General features: G+C 39.5%; 1 protein-coding gene across 2 annotated transcripts in view; it reads left to right on the top strand.

Moving 5' to 3' along the window:
* Positions 1-14,184, top strand: part of LOC103096749 (trem-like transcript 4 protein) — a 59,648-nt gene that overhangs the window by 33,808 nt on the left and 11,656 nt on the right. The window contains exons 1-6 of one of the 2 annotated variants that reach the window (XM_007483854.3): positions 2,886-3,040; positions 5,672-5,816; positions 6,058-6,435; positions 9,564-9,630; positions 10,593-10,708; positions 12,899-12,933. In XM_007483854.3, coding sequence (XP_007483916.1) covers positions 5,756-5,816; positions 6,058-6,435; positions 9,564-9,630; positions 10,593-10,708; positions 12,899-12,933 — 657 coding nt within the window. In that variant the 5' untranslated portion in view covers positions 2,886-3,040; positions 5,672-5,755. Of the gene's footprint in view, positions 1-2,885; positions 3,041-5,671; positions 5,817-6,057; positions 6,436-9,563; positions 9,631-10,592; positions 10,709-12,898; positions 12,934-14,184 lie in introns of those variants that run through there. The other variant, XM_056818201.1, reaches the window with a different exon arrangement.

The raw sequence follows: 14,184 nt of genomic DNA, 5'->3' as shown, positions 1-14,184 counted from the left end.
TCCAGTATCTTTTATTTGAGAACATGATCTTAAATGAGAGGGGTTAACCGATCAGGAGAGTAGAGTCTAACTTATACAATGAACTCTTCTTACTTTCAGATTTATCAGACAAATACTTTAAAAATGGGAAAACAATTTCTTAAGAAGTAATATGATTTTATATGTCAAATCCTTAATCCAAATTTGAGAACTTATTACTAAAACAAAGACCAAACCCAATTTCCATACCAGACACACACACACACACACACACACACACACACACACACACACATCTTGGAGAAAAAATCTTATCCTGTTGCTTTCTGAAAATTTACTATTCCACTTAATCAGAAATTTTTACATTGCATCTGTCTTGTTACTTTATCTAATTTCCTTTTTAGGAGGACATTGTTCCTATGTTAGAATTTGACCCCAAATAGAGATTAAAATTATAAGATTTTTCATAATTGTATTCTATTATAGTAATTTGGAGATGTTCCAAGAATAATTTATTAATGAACAGTTTAATGTTGTACTTACAAAACTTTCACTGCTCACCTACCCTGATTTTTTTTCCAAAGGGGTCTCTGAGCTGAGGTGGTCACTGACAGGGAAACAATCTTTTCTCTTTTCGTGGTCAAAGAAGGGTTAAATACAAGATATATTTAAACCGCAGACCACACACACATACAAAATCTCACAAAGGAAATAAAGTGGAAGATGCAATGTTTTGATTTGCACTCAGACTAAGAGTTCCTTCTTTGGCTGTGGATAGCATTTTCATCCTGGACCCTTTGTGGTTATCCTGGAAACCTGCTTTTCTAATAAATGGTTTAGTCCTTCACAGTTGATTATCATATAATTTTTCCATTACTGTATACATTGTTCTCCTGGTTCTGCTCACTTCACTTTGCTTTAGTTCATATGTCTTTCCAAGTTTTTCTGAACTCTTCCTGTTCATCATTTTTATGGCATAATAATATTCTATTACAACCATATACCACAACTTGTTTAGCCATTATTCAGTTGATCAATATCCACTTAGTTTCCAATTCTTTGCTACTATAGAAAGAGCTGCTAAAAATATTTTTGTACAGATAGGTCCTTTTGCCTTATCTCTGATGTCTTTGGGATATAGACCTAGTAGTGTTATTTCTAGGTCAAAGGATATACATAGTTTTATGGCCCTTTGAGTCTAATTCCACATTGTTCTCCAGAATGATTGTATCAGTTCATAGTTTCACCAACAATGTATTAGTGTCCCAATTTTCCCATCTCCTTGAGCTTTTATCATTTTCCTTTTTGGTCATGTTAGTCATTCTGATAGGTGTACGGTAGTATCCCAGAATTATTTTAATTTGTATTTATTTCTCTAATCAATATTTGGAACATTTTTTTTCATATGACTATGGATAGTTTTAATTTATTCTTCTAAGGATTTCATGTTCATATCCTTTGACCATTTATCAATTGGAGAATGCTTTGTATTCTTATAAATTTGACTCCATTTTCTCTATATTTGAGAAATGAAGCTTTTTATCAGAGATACTTGCTATAAAATTTTTCCTCTCAATTTTTTGTGTCCCTTCTAATCTTGGTCACACTGGTTTTATCCATTTCCTTTTTTTGAAATATTCTCTATGTATTGTTTGGTCATAAACTCTTCTTTTATTCATAAGTCTGGCAGGTAAACTTTTCCATGTTCCCCTAATTTATTTATGGTATTACCCTCTATTACTAGATCAAGTATCGATTTTGACTTTATGCTGGTACATAGTGTTAGATGCTCGTTTATATGGCTAAATACTTTTTACTTCTAACTTACAGAATTAATTCTTCCAAACATCTTAATAATTAATTTCCAAGCTCTCTAATCTTCCAAACCTACTAAAATTCTTTTAGCTGTTTTAAAAATCATGAAAATTTTCCTTTCTAAGATTATCTAACTTTATTTAGGCAATTCCAATGTGGCCAAGGTTGTAAATATGTATTTTTAAAGCATCTTTCAGGGATTTTCCTTTTGTTTTTCTTTTTTTTTCCCTTTCTGATAATCTAGTCTCCCACTGAAAGCCTAAAGTGGGAGTTCTGCTTACAGGGACAATTGCTTCAAGTATCAAACTTCATTAATCTTCCCCAGCATACTAAACTCTTTGTAGCTTTTTAGTAGTTTTTCCACATTTTCCTTTTTTAAGAAATCCTTTAAGGTGACAGAATCTACAAACAGCATTAAACACAAAAGAAGACAGGGTTTTTCCTACATCATACAACACAAAAAACACAGACAAAATGATAAGACAAATACATAATTTGTTAGCCTTAATTTTTTTCCAATTTGCAATAGTAAAAATAAAGTTGAATTAGCCAAAAATGAATTACCAATTAAATCTCTGGCAGATTTATGTTAGATGTCACATAATTCAATTCAAAGTATCCCACTCAAAATAGTTTATTTTCTTTCTAGTTTCATCAAGACATTTCTTAAGGTAATTTATCTCCTCCTAATCAAAAGTACCCCGGGTTGGACAACTATGATGGGAGCAATCTTTGGTTAGCTGTTGCTAAATATTCAAATACCTGCAGGTTTCAAGACCATGTTGCAAAGACCTGCATCTGTTCCCTTAGGGAGAGCACTGCCCAAAGATCCAGGGGACCTAAGAACCTTAATGGGAAAAAATCCCTTCTGTGAATGCAGGGTGGTCTAGTCTAGTAATGGCAAATCTTTTAGAACCTTTTAGAGATCATGTGCTGTGCTGTGCCCCTAGAGACCAAGTGTTCCCCTTCTCCCCCACCTCCCTGTCACCTTACCCCAGATAGGAGGGAAAAAGGTGGAGAGTGGTCTGAGTATTCTACTCAGGGGAGGGAGTAAGCACAGAGATGCAGGGAGGCACAGTGGAGGGGGGAAGGGAGCTGCTCCACTGGAGTCCCTCTGCCTTTCTAGTAATTAACTCAGGTCTAATTGCGAGCACCACTGGAGTACAAAAGAGGATAGCATAATGACAACATACAAGACGTTTTTAATACTGAAACAGAGTTGATGTCCTGAATTTTCCTTCCACATGTAAGTAAATTGCTTTTTAGTATAATTCCAAATTTCTTTCCAGAATGATTAGATCAATTCACAACTCTACTGGCAGTCTCTTGGTGTGCCCATCTTCTTCTTGCCCTTCCAAGTTTATTTACCTCTTGTCATCTCTATCAATTTGCTAGTTAAGAGATGAAATTTCAGATTTAAATTTTCTTTATTATTAGTGATTTTCAGAAATATTTCACATTGTTGATAAAAGGTGTGACCATCTTGTCCAAAATGGGGGTATATGGAAATCTATTTCTTTTATTCCTGAATCTAACATGTATGTTTTCCATACATTACCTTCTATATAGATGTACTGGACACAGAATAAGCCTACTTGCAGTAAGAAACCAATCAGGAGCCTACAATGAGCCAGAAGTTTTATTCATTCCCCAGACATCTTTGCTGAAGTCTTGCTCACTCCCAGATGCCTCCATGGTGTTTGCTGGCTGACATTGATAAGATGTAGCAGCCATTGCTACCAGACATCCTGAAATATCCTGCTTCTGTATTTCAGCTATCTCTGGAAGAGGTTGCCCATTCTCTATTCCCAACTCCTCCCTAAGAGATTCCCCATAGTTTGCAATATCAAATGTCTCAATCCCTCTGGGACTGTGGGGATCTCCACTTTGGAAGCTATACTTTCTTGTTTATCAAGTATCCTTTTAGCTCTCTAGACCTGGCTCTCAATCTACTGAGCTATCCAGTTGTCCCCATCCATTTCTGGAAAAGAGATTATCAGTTCTTTCTTTGGGTTATCATTTATTATATTGTTCATGAAATTTATTAATTTTATATTACTGAAATCTAACTTTATGTGACTAAAGATTGTTTGAACACTGAATGTCACCCTGACCTCAGTAACTCTCTTGAAATGCTCGAGATGGATTCAAGAAATTTAGGGTTCCCCCCGGGTCCTAGATCCATCTAAAGAATTCTTGTTTTGGGTCACCACACTTAAGGTCTTATTTTAGGTCCACTCGAGTTTATGTTTTGGGTTCTCCTTATGTTTTTTACTTCATCTAAATTTCATTGAATGCTTACATTTACTCATATCCATCTCAATATATTTTGCTTTCAGGTTGCTCTTTTGGCAAAATTGCCCGTGTATGTGTGCTTCCTCTGTGGATATACTTGAATAACTCCTAAATCATATAAACTTTCCAGAGCCAAATAGGGGGAGTGACACCTCCTTCCTAGCTAGCTCTCCTCTGCTGAATGACCTAATAAATTTCTTTCTAAAATTATTTCAGGGGAGGTAGAGCCAAGAGAGCAGAGTGGAGAGAGAAGCACCAACAAAAGTTAGGGTAAAACAATTTTCCATTCCAAAACAACTTGAAAAACTGGCAGGAAAGGTCTATCTTGCCAGGGAGGTGGTCAGGTTCCCCTGAAAGTCAGCAGAAGGCCTTCGAGATAGATGTATTAGCCAAGGCAGCTCAACTCATGAACGGTGAGGGGGATGAATAACAAGTTGGAAGGAGAATACCAAGGACCCTTTGCTGTCACTGTTGCGTCACCTACATGCAGTTCTGGGTCACAATCCCAAGGGCCAAAAAGACCCAAAGTATTTGTAGTGGCAGGATTGCAGGGTCTCTGGGTACAGTTCCAGGGCAGTGAGGAGTTATTGTGTTCCCTGAAGGGGTACTAGGTACTATGGTCTCAATTCCAAGACATGGGAACACTAGCAATTATGGCTGCAGGGGAACTAGTACTTGTGGCTACTGGGGAATAAGGTCCCTTCCTGAGTAAAGACCAGAGCACAGACCAGGAAAGCAGTGACCACAGATCTCCCTAGACATTCAACTTTAGAAGTACCAAAAAAAACCCCTACAGAGTCCTAGAGCTAACTCTGAAAACAGCTGTAAGAAAGGCCTGAAGCTTAGAATAGTATTCCTTCCACTTGGGAGCAGATTCCAGCATTCATGAAAAATTAAGTCAAGAAATAAGCTACCAGGAGCTAATTGGCTCGGTGGATTGAGTCAAGCCTAGAGATGGAAGGTCCTGGGTTCAAATTTGACCCTAGACACTTCCTAGCTGTGTGACCTTGGGCAAGTCACTTAATCCCCATCACCTAGCCCTCAGCCCTCTTCTGTCTTGGAACACAGTATTCATTTTAAGATGAAAGGGTTAGGGTTTAAAAAAAAGGGGAAATAGGAAAAAATGAACAAACAATGACAAAAAAAAGAAACTGACCCCATCAAGTTATTACAGTGACAAGGAAGATCAAGGTACAAACCCAGAAAATCTTTATGTCAAAACAGCTCTCCACATAATGGGGATATTGGGATTAAGAAGAGTAAATACTTTTGTCAATTGGCAACCACATCTTGGGCCTTAAGCTGTTTAGTGGGAGAGATCTGGCACTATCTCAGGTCTCTGAGGTCTGAAAAGTGACATTTTTATTTCTAAAATTCAGAGGGAAGGAAAAAAAAAACTCCTGGCTCCTGTGGAGTGGGTGGGTATGTGGAAAATTAGATTTATTTAAGGCAAATCTGAGTGGGTGGAACCCAACTTGGGGAAGCTCACCCCTGCGAGCTCTGTGCTTTGGCTTCTTCCACTGACCTCTACAACTCCCATTAGGGCTCTTCCTTCCTGATGTCCACATTTACTTCTTCTTAGGAGGAGCAGAAGCAGAGCCAGCATCCTTCCTTTCCCTGGAGATCTCCCTGGGGATCAAACTGAGGGTTGGCAGAGAGGACCAGCATGGCCCCAGAAATCCTGCAGCTGCTGTTGCTGCTGCTGCTGCCATCCCTGGGCATCTCAGGTAAGGAGTGGAAGGTTTCAGGAGGAGAGGGCTGAGGGAAGGCGACTGGAAATGAGAACTAGGGGAGTGGGTGAAAGAGAAGAGTGAGATGATAGGAATGGCTGGCCACTGCCGGGTGTCCAGAGACAGGGAAAGGAGGGAGACTCCCAGAGCTGCCTCTTTAGGGTATGCCCTTGTCTGTGAGAGGGCAGAGGAGGCTGCTTTCTAGGAGACCAAGTTCCCAGTCCTCCTCATTTCTCAGGCAAGCCACGGAGGAGTGTGGTTCAGCTCCCGGGCTCTGGAAGACAAGACGTTCAGACTGAGAAGGCACACAAACTGGAGGGGGAGACATTCAGTGCGAACTGCTCCTATACGCTCCAGGAAAATAAAACTATTTGGATTTCTTGGTGTAAAATGCAAGAGAATAGAGAGGACTGCAATATAGTACCCTTAGAAACAAGGTCCAGTTTTAAAGTAGCAGACCGAATATACTTGTCCTCTGCTGACGTCAATAGTGGCATCGTCACTATCATGATGTCGGGACTCAGAGAAAATGATTCAGGTTTCTACAAGTGTGGAATTCTATCAAATTCTCCTGAGAATGAAGTCATCAGGAGATTCCACCTCCAGGTGTCCCCAGGTAAGTCCCTTCTAGCTAGAGCCCACACAGCTCAACAAATATTTGTTAATCACATCACCTGCGGAAGTACAAAGTCCTGCCAAGGGGACATGGGGGGGGGGGGGCTCCTTGCAATCTCTTGAGGGGGAAGGACAGTCCCTCATCCTTACTAGTCCTCTCTTTTTCTCCTGTTTCTCATTCCCCTCAGCTCTTCCCCACACCCTAGGCTCATTCTTTAGCTAAGGATTCTTAACCTTCTCTTTGCCATGGACTTTTTGGGCAATCTACTGAAGTCTATGGATCCCTTCTCACAATAAAGTTTTTAAGTAATTGAAGGGAATGTTGAATTTCATTAAGAGGTTAATTAAAATAAATGTTTTTCTCTCTGTGCCCAAATTCCCTTGAGATCTACCCATGGTTGTCTTGGGAGTCATTGGATCTGTGAATGTGGAATCTAGAAACCCCAAATTTGTAGCCTAATAAGATCTGATGAACCCCAAATTTTAGGACTCGCTGGTAAACTAAGTAGACTGAAACTACTACTCTAAGATTCACTTCAGTGTGGATTCTCATGGGAACAAGGAACAAGGACAAGCTTTGGGGTCTCCAGCTTACCAGCAAGTCCTAAAACTTGGGGTTCATTGGATCTTACTAGACTACAAATTTAGGGTTTCTAGATTCCATGTTGACAGATCCTAGATTAAGACTACTTACTTGAGACTGAATTAAGAATAAAGAATAAGCATTTATGAAGTACTTACTATGTGCCAGGCATTGCAGCTAAGTACTTTACAAATATTGTTTCATTCCATTCTTACATCAACCCTGAGAGGTAAGTGTTATTATTATCCTGATTTTATTCTGAGGAAACTCAGGCTCTAAGTTAATCAATAAACATTTATTAAGTTCCTCCTATGTGTCAGGTATCTATCACTGTGCAAAGCACAGCATACTGTAAATGCAAAAAGAGGCAAAGGAGAGTCTCTGTCTTCAAGGAGCTGATGACCTAATGAAGGAGACAAAAAGCAAATAAGTATGTACAGACAAGCAATACAAAGGATAAGTAGGAATTAATTAAAGAAGGAAAGCAATAGAATTAAGAGAGGTTTAGAAAGGCTTCTTTAAAGAAGGTAAGATTTTGGTTGGGACTTAAAGCCATCTCAGAAAGGCAAGAAGCAGAGCTAACAAGAAAGATCATTCCAGGCACGAGGGACAGACAGAGATAATGCCTGGAGCCAAGAGGTGGACTTGAGGAAAAACAAGGAGTTCCATTTTACTGGTTCCAAGAGTTCCTATTAGAAAATAAAGTGGAAGAAGACTAGAAAGGTGGTTCAGAGGGCTTGTTATGAAGGGCTTTTAAAAGTCAAAATGAGAAATTTGTGTTTGCTGCTGGAGGCAATAGGGAGCTACTAGAGTTTTTTGAGTAGAGGAATAGTATGAATGGATCTCCATTGTATGAAAATCACTTTGGTAGCTGAATGGAGGATTGATTGAAGTAGCAACAGAGTTGACAAGGCAGCCAGATGCACCAGCAGGCTATTATTATAGCCAAAGTATGAAGTAATGAGGGTCTGCACCAGAGCCGGGGCAATATCAGAGGAGAGAAGAGATTACATTTGAGAAATGTTACAAAGGTGAAATCAATAGGCCTTAGTAACAGACTGTTTATAGGTCATAAAATATACAGAAGACTCAAGGATGTCTGAACCTGGAAGACTGAAACGATTGTGTTGCTTAGTAATAGAACAATTTGGAGCTTGGGAAGGTTCAGTAGGAAAGATAGTGAATTCCATCTTGGATGTGTTAAATTTAATATGCTTATTAGACATCCATCTGAAAGGCAGTAGGTGATGTGGGACTGGAGGTCAGGTTAGGTGAGACAGACAATTTTGAGAATGAACAACATAGAAATAATGATTAAATTCATGGGATTTAACAAAATTACCAAATGAAGAAGTAAAGGAGAAGAGAAGAGAGCCTGAGAGAGAGCCTTGAAGGGACACATAGGGTAAGAAAAACATGACCTAGTGAGGATCCAGCAAAGGAGACTGAGATGGACCATAGTTAGGAGGAAAACAAAGGGAGAGCAGGCTCCTGAAAACCTAGATAGAAGAGTATCAAGGAGAAAAAAATATTTAATAGTGTCCAAGACTGGGGAGGGAATGAGGAGAATGAAGTCTGAGAAAAGATCTCTGGAATTTACAGTTCAAAGTAATTCAACACAGAGGTTAAATAACTTGTCAATAATGAGTGCCTAACACCAGATTTAAACCAAAGTCTCTTAAACTCCAGATCCTACACTCTATCTATTGCATCACATAACTGCTTCTGTTAGGTCTCCTGTCTCTGGGGAAGGTGAATCAATTTTTTCCAAGTCTAGTAAGAAGCTACTTCTGGAAATGGGAATTTTGGGGTTCAAACCTGACCACAGACATTTCCTAGCTACATGGCTCTACATGGCAAATCAGTTAACCCCAATTGCTTAGTCTTTTATCTTTGTTCTGCTTTGGATGAAACATAGTATTAATGTGAAGATATGGGAAGAAGGAGGAGGAGGAAGAAGAAGAAAGAAGAAAAGGAGGAGGAGGAGAACATAGAGGAAGGGGAAGAGGAAGAATAAGAAAGAGAAGGAGAAGACTCTACCCTGAAATTGATGGAAAACCAGGGTATCACATGCACTCATTCATACCTACGCATTACACTCACCCACCCGCATCTGTAAACAATAGTAATTTGCTTTGCTCCTTTTTATGCTGGAAGTCTCTGGTTCCTCTTTATACTGGAGCCTTCAATGACACACCTAGAGCTGGAGCAGGAGCAGATGCATCTTTATCTTCATGTGACAATAGCCCCAACCACCTCTTGAGGAGAGAACAGCCTATATGACATGCTGGGCCATATTATCAATGGCCTGGCAGAGGAAGGAGCAGAGAGGTATCTGAGCATTACTGCAGGAACAATAAGAAAGAATATTGGAGATTGTATGATGAATGCTATCTTCCACAGCACTATAAATTGCATTCACACAAAGAATTGGACCTTTTAAAGTCCCATTCCACTACAGGGCCAGCATTCCTATGCTGGTAGCTCCTTGGTAGCTTCAGGAGGTGGGGATTCTACAAGTTTCTCTCTATGGCTTCTCTTTTCAGCTCAAACACAGAGCCCCAGGAATCGTATCCAGGCTAACTCAGAGGACACTTCCAACAACACTAACAGGTACCTCTAATTTCCACAAAACTCTGTTTCTTGTCTCAGAAGTCTGTGTGTGTCCCCAAGTTACACTTAAACTTCTCTAAAGTCTGTATGTACCAGGCTTTTCCGATATTCACTGATCTTTCCCATTCTCCATGGAAAAGAAAAAGGGTTATCAGAGAGCCCAGGGCTGCAGTGGTCCTGGGGTAATTTTACTTTATGTCTTTCCCCTCAAATTTAAGTTTACCCTAGCCTAAAGTCTGATATCCTATAGCCCAAGCCCTTTTCCAGTGTGATTGGTTTGAAGTAGGAAGTTTCTCACCCTATTTCCCCTTTAAGCCTTTGCATATCACTCTTCCTGACCTCAAGAGCAATTATGGACAAATCAAGGTCAGCTGATGGGCATGGTGATGCTGGTCACCATTTAACCAACTGGAGCCAAAGATCTCTCAGCGCAGCTGGGGAGACCCCATGCTGCCTGTCTGTCCTACAGAAGCTTCAATTCTCCCTAACTTGAAGATGCCATGCCCTACCCAAAAAAAAAAAAGAGTTGATAAAAAGTACAAAGTAGTGTACAAGAAGAAATATAGGGTTCCTGAAGGCAGTTATTCTGTATTTCACATCTCCCACAGTGGACAGTACTTGAATCCTAGTAGATGTACTGTTGTTATTGCAAACCCCTTCACTCTACTGTGGAATTTTAGAAACTGTGGCAGCCTAATAATGCTCCAAAGCAGGAGGAAACTTCTGATTTTCCTCAAATCAAACCCCAGAAGAGAATAGGGCTATATGGAACTAGTAGGATTATAGGACTTCAATCAAGAAGGGACTTCAGAGCTCATACAACCCTCTAACTTTGTAGATGGGGAAATTGAATCTGTAGAAGTTCCCAGGCTTAGAGGAGGAGGTAGAGATGTTAGTCATTTAGGGCATTTTACTTCTTTCCCACCCTTGTTCCCTTTCTCTCATATCTCTCTTTCCCTAAGTTCTTCAGAGAAGAAATTCATCATTTTGGGTGTGGTCCTGTCTTGCCTGCTCCTATTAGTGCTCCTTCTTGTAGGCATAATTTGTGCCAGAAGAATCTACCAGAGAGCAGAGAAAGGTGAGAAAAGGAGGATCTTGACCCTTTTATACATTCTGTCTCTGCCCTCAAGCTCTCCAATCTTGCATTTCTGTGATGCTGCAATCTCAGGCCAGGAAAAGAGAGTTCAGGACTCAATATAGATTTTGAATACTATAGTCCCAGTCTGCTGATAGATCACCTTATATTTCTCTTTTTTATGGCACATCATTCCACTATCTGTTATAATTATTGTGTTCTGGGACAGTTAGGTGGTCCAGCAGATAGAGTGCCAGACTTAGAGATGGAAGCACCTGGGTTCAAATGTGGCTTCAGACACTTCCTAGCTGTGTGCCCCTGGGCAAGTCACTGAAACCCAGTTGTCTAGCATTTGCCACTCTTCTGCTTGGGAACCAATACTTAGTATCAATGCTAAGACAAAAGGTTTGAATTTTTAAAAAGTACCAGGGAGAGGGGCACAGCTAGGTGACTCAGTGGATAGAGAGAGCCAGGCCTGGAAACTAGAGATCCTGGGTTTCAATCTGGCTCAGATACTTCCTAGTTGTGTGACCCTGGGCAAATCACTTAACCTCTCTGAGAATTCAACACTAGCCTGCACCCCTTTTCTTGGCACCCTAAGATCAACCTTGGATTTTTAAAGGGACAGTTTCATATTGAGTTTGAAACAGTCCACCCTCTAATTAAGTTGCAATTTAGCTCCACCTTTTGATTGAATTATGAACAAAGGCTGATGCTTATCTGTCAAGAAACTACTTAAAATGGGGAGTAGGATGCTAGAGACTTAGTGGCTCCCTGACACATGGAAGACACTTGACTCTTGTCCCAGGTGATTCCTGGCATCCAGAAGACCCACCTCTAATCTGCACTGAGGTTGGAGTCCACCAAATCAGAGGGATTCAGAAAAATGATGTCACAAATAGCTTAAAGGGTACTTGAGGAAAGGGAGATTTCTTTTGCCTCAGAATCACAATGAGAGGAGGTAGATAGGTAAGCACTGGCATGTCCATAAGGTGGCCATGCAGCTGGCTTGGAGAAGGGGGTTAGGGAAGTGTCAGCTTGGGCAAGCACTGGCTAGGGGAGAAGGTTTGCAATGGGAATAGCCAGTCACATGTGCTTTTCTTTTTCTGCCCTGTTTTAAAAAAGTATTTAATAAGTACATATAAATTACAATATAGTCTTCAGAGAATTTAAATATTAACACCCCTTCTGACTTAAAAAAATAATGTTTTCCTACCCTTTAGTGGATCATGAGTTTTTTGGGGATAGGGAATTTCTTTTATTCATCTTTGTAATTCCCTTGTCTCCCCTTAGCAAAATGTATCTTACACATAGTAGTTGTTCAAGGATATACCTTAGAGAGAATACTTGGAGATGACTAGCTTTCCCCTTTTCTCCATGTCACTACCCACAATTCAACTAAAGTTTCCATTCAATTCATTTCAACAAAGATTTTTAAATGAGCAAGACAGTGTTAGGTGTGTGCAAAAATAGATGCAATGACAGGTTGAGAATGTTACAGTATAAAAGGGGGTAAAGTGTTATACATGACTAAGTATTTTATGAGAGTGAGATGAGTGCAAAATTGGTCCAGTCTACTATGAAAAGTACTATGAAAAGTGTGAGAAAGGAGAGATGAATTTCAGCTGGGCTTAAGAGGTGGGAGTAGGGATAAGGAAGCTAATGACAACATGACACTTGACTTGGGTCTTGAAACAAGGCAGAGATTACAACAATATAGAGATGGGACTGGGGCTAGTGAATGATGTTCCATTCCAGGTTTAGAGGATGACATGAGCAAAGGCATGAAGGGAGGAGAAAAGAGGACAGAGTACCATTTGGCTGAAATATAGAATAAATGAAAGTGAGCTGTAGGAGATGAGTCTGAAAAAATTGAATGGAATCAGGTTCCATAGAACCTTGAATGTCAGTCTTATACACATAAATACAAAAATATATATACTTGGAATCTTCTCCATTTGGTTCCTCTTCAATCCCTCAGAAACTAGTCATTTCAAAGTCTAGAATGGGAATGACAACTACATTTTGAATTGCGTTGGGTGAGTAGCAAAGAGCATAAGAAATGGAACATTGTTCATGGTGATAAGCCTCAAGTTGGGTTTAGAGAAGAGCAGAAATGGGCAACTGGGGCAGTATCCCCCTATTAATTTCCATGGAGAAAGTTCAATTCTTTGAGGGTGTCTGTTTTGACAGGTGATGACTCTGAGACCCAGGGAGAGAAGTTAAAGGTGAGTAAAAGTACTTCTCTTTTACATGTATGCACCTAAAGAGAACTTCATATTTTATGCATGCCAATAGAAGAATGACTTGTTCTTGTTCTAAAGAGAGTAGAAGTTGGAAGTAAACACCCTTTGTGTTCCAAAATGGGACCTTGAACCTTTTGTAATTTTTGTTTAAATTTTGTTAGAGGACTTGGAGCTATTAGTTAATATATCTTCCAATACACTATTTAATATAACACTGAACAAATGAAGCAAGTTGTCAAAGGATGAGTGATCAAATATTAGCTCTGCTATTAATTGATTTATTTTTCTTCAATAAAGTTATATAAACAAAAAAAGTCATTTCACCCCCACATCTCTGTGCTGGGGATAGAATGAAGTTTTTATCCCACTTTCACATAAGTAGGTTCTATATCCTGTACTTTAGAGGTGGAAAGGAAGAGAGAGATTACTGAATTCAAACCATTCATTTTGCAAGGAAAAACCCTGAGGTCCATAGAAATCTAAAGAACTTGACCAACATCACACTTTGAGTTAGTGACAGAGAGGGATCTCCAGGCTAACCTTCCTATTCTCTAGTCCTGTGTGCTTTATACTATCATATACATTGTCCAATAGCAAAAACAGAAATCATCATGTCTACCAGGAAGTAATTCCCTTCATACTAGATATGAAATATTCTCTCTCTTCCTATTCCTAAGAGCACAAATAAATAGATCTGTCCTAGTCTATGGAGGAACTGAAGACAAATTAGACCCACTGAGGAAAAGTAGCCATAAAAGACATGTTTGTGAGTTTGCCTAGGATTTTATAACAAGGCTGGGTCTCAATATAGCAGCTCAAAAGTAGTGTCTAGCTGAAACTCAGATAAAGACATCTTCTGAAAAGCTTCCTTCATAATAATCCTTCAGTTGTTCATTATTTTGATGATCAAAGAAGCCTTTGTAATGACATTACCAAATGACCTAGACTCTCTTTCCCCTGTTTCCTGCAATGCCCCCCCCCCAAGTTATTGTCAGTATTCCTCAATCAAGGCTTCGGTTTGTGGAAACATCCTAGAAATGTTTTGGGTAAAGTCTTTTCATAAGCAATATTTTGTGAGAAAGTTATGCCTCTTAAATGATGTAATGCTTAATACTCTACATTCTATAAAAATCTTTCTCTTTATAGTAATAAATGAAACTATAGCAACAACAACACTATAGTGTCTTCCACTTGGTTCTCTCTCCAGCCATGCAGGTGCTTGCTTTTTCCTTT

The sequence above is a fragment of the Monodelphis domestica genome, chromosome 2 (assembly GCF_027887165.1).
Source record: "Monodelphis domestica isolate mMonDom1 chromosome 2, mMonDom1.pri, whole genome shotgun sequence".
Taxonomy (NCBI): Eukaryota; Metazoa; Chordata; class Mammalia; order Didelphimorphia; family Didelphidae; genus Monodelphis; species Monodelphis domestica.
This window is presented reverse-complemented; position numbering and strand designations above follow the sequence as displayed.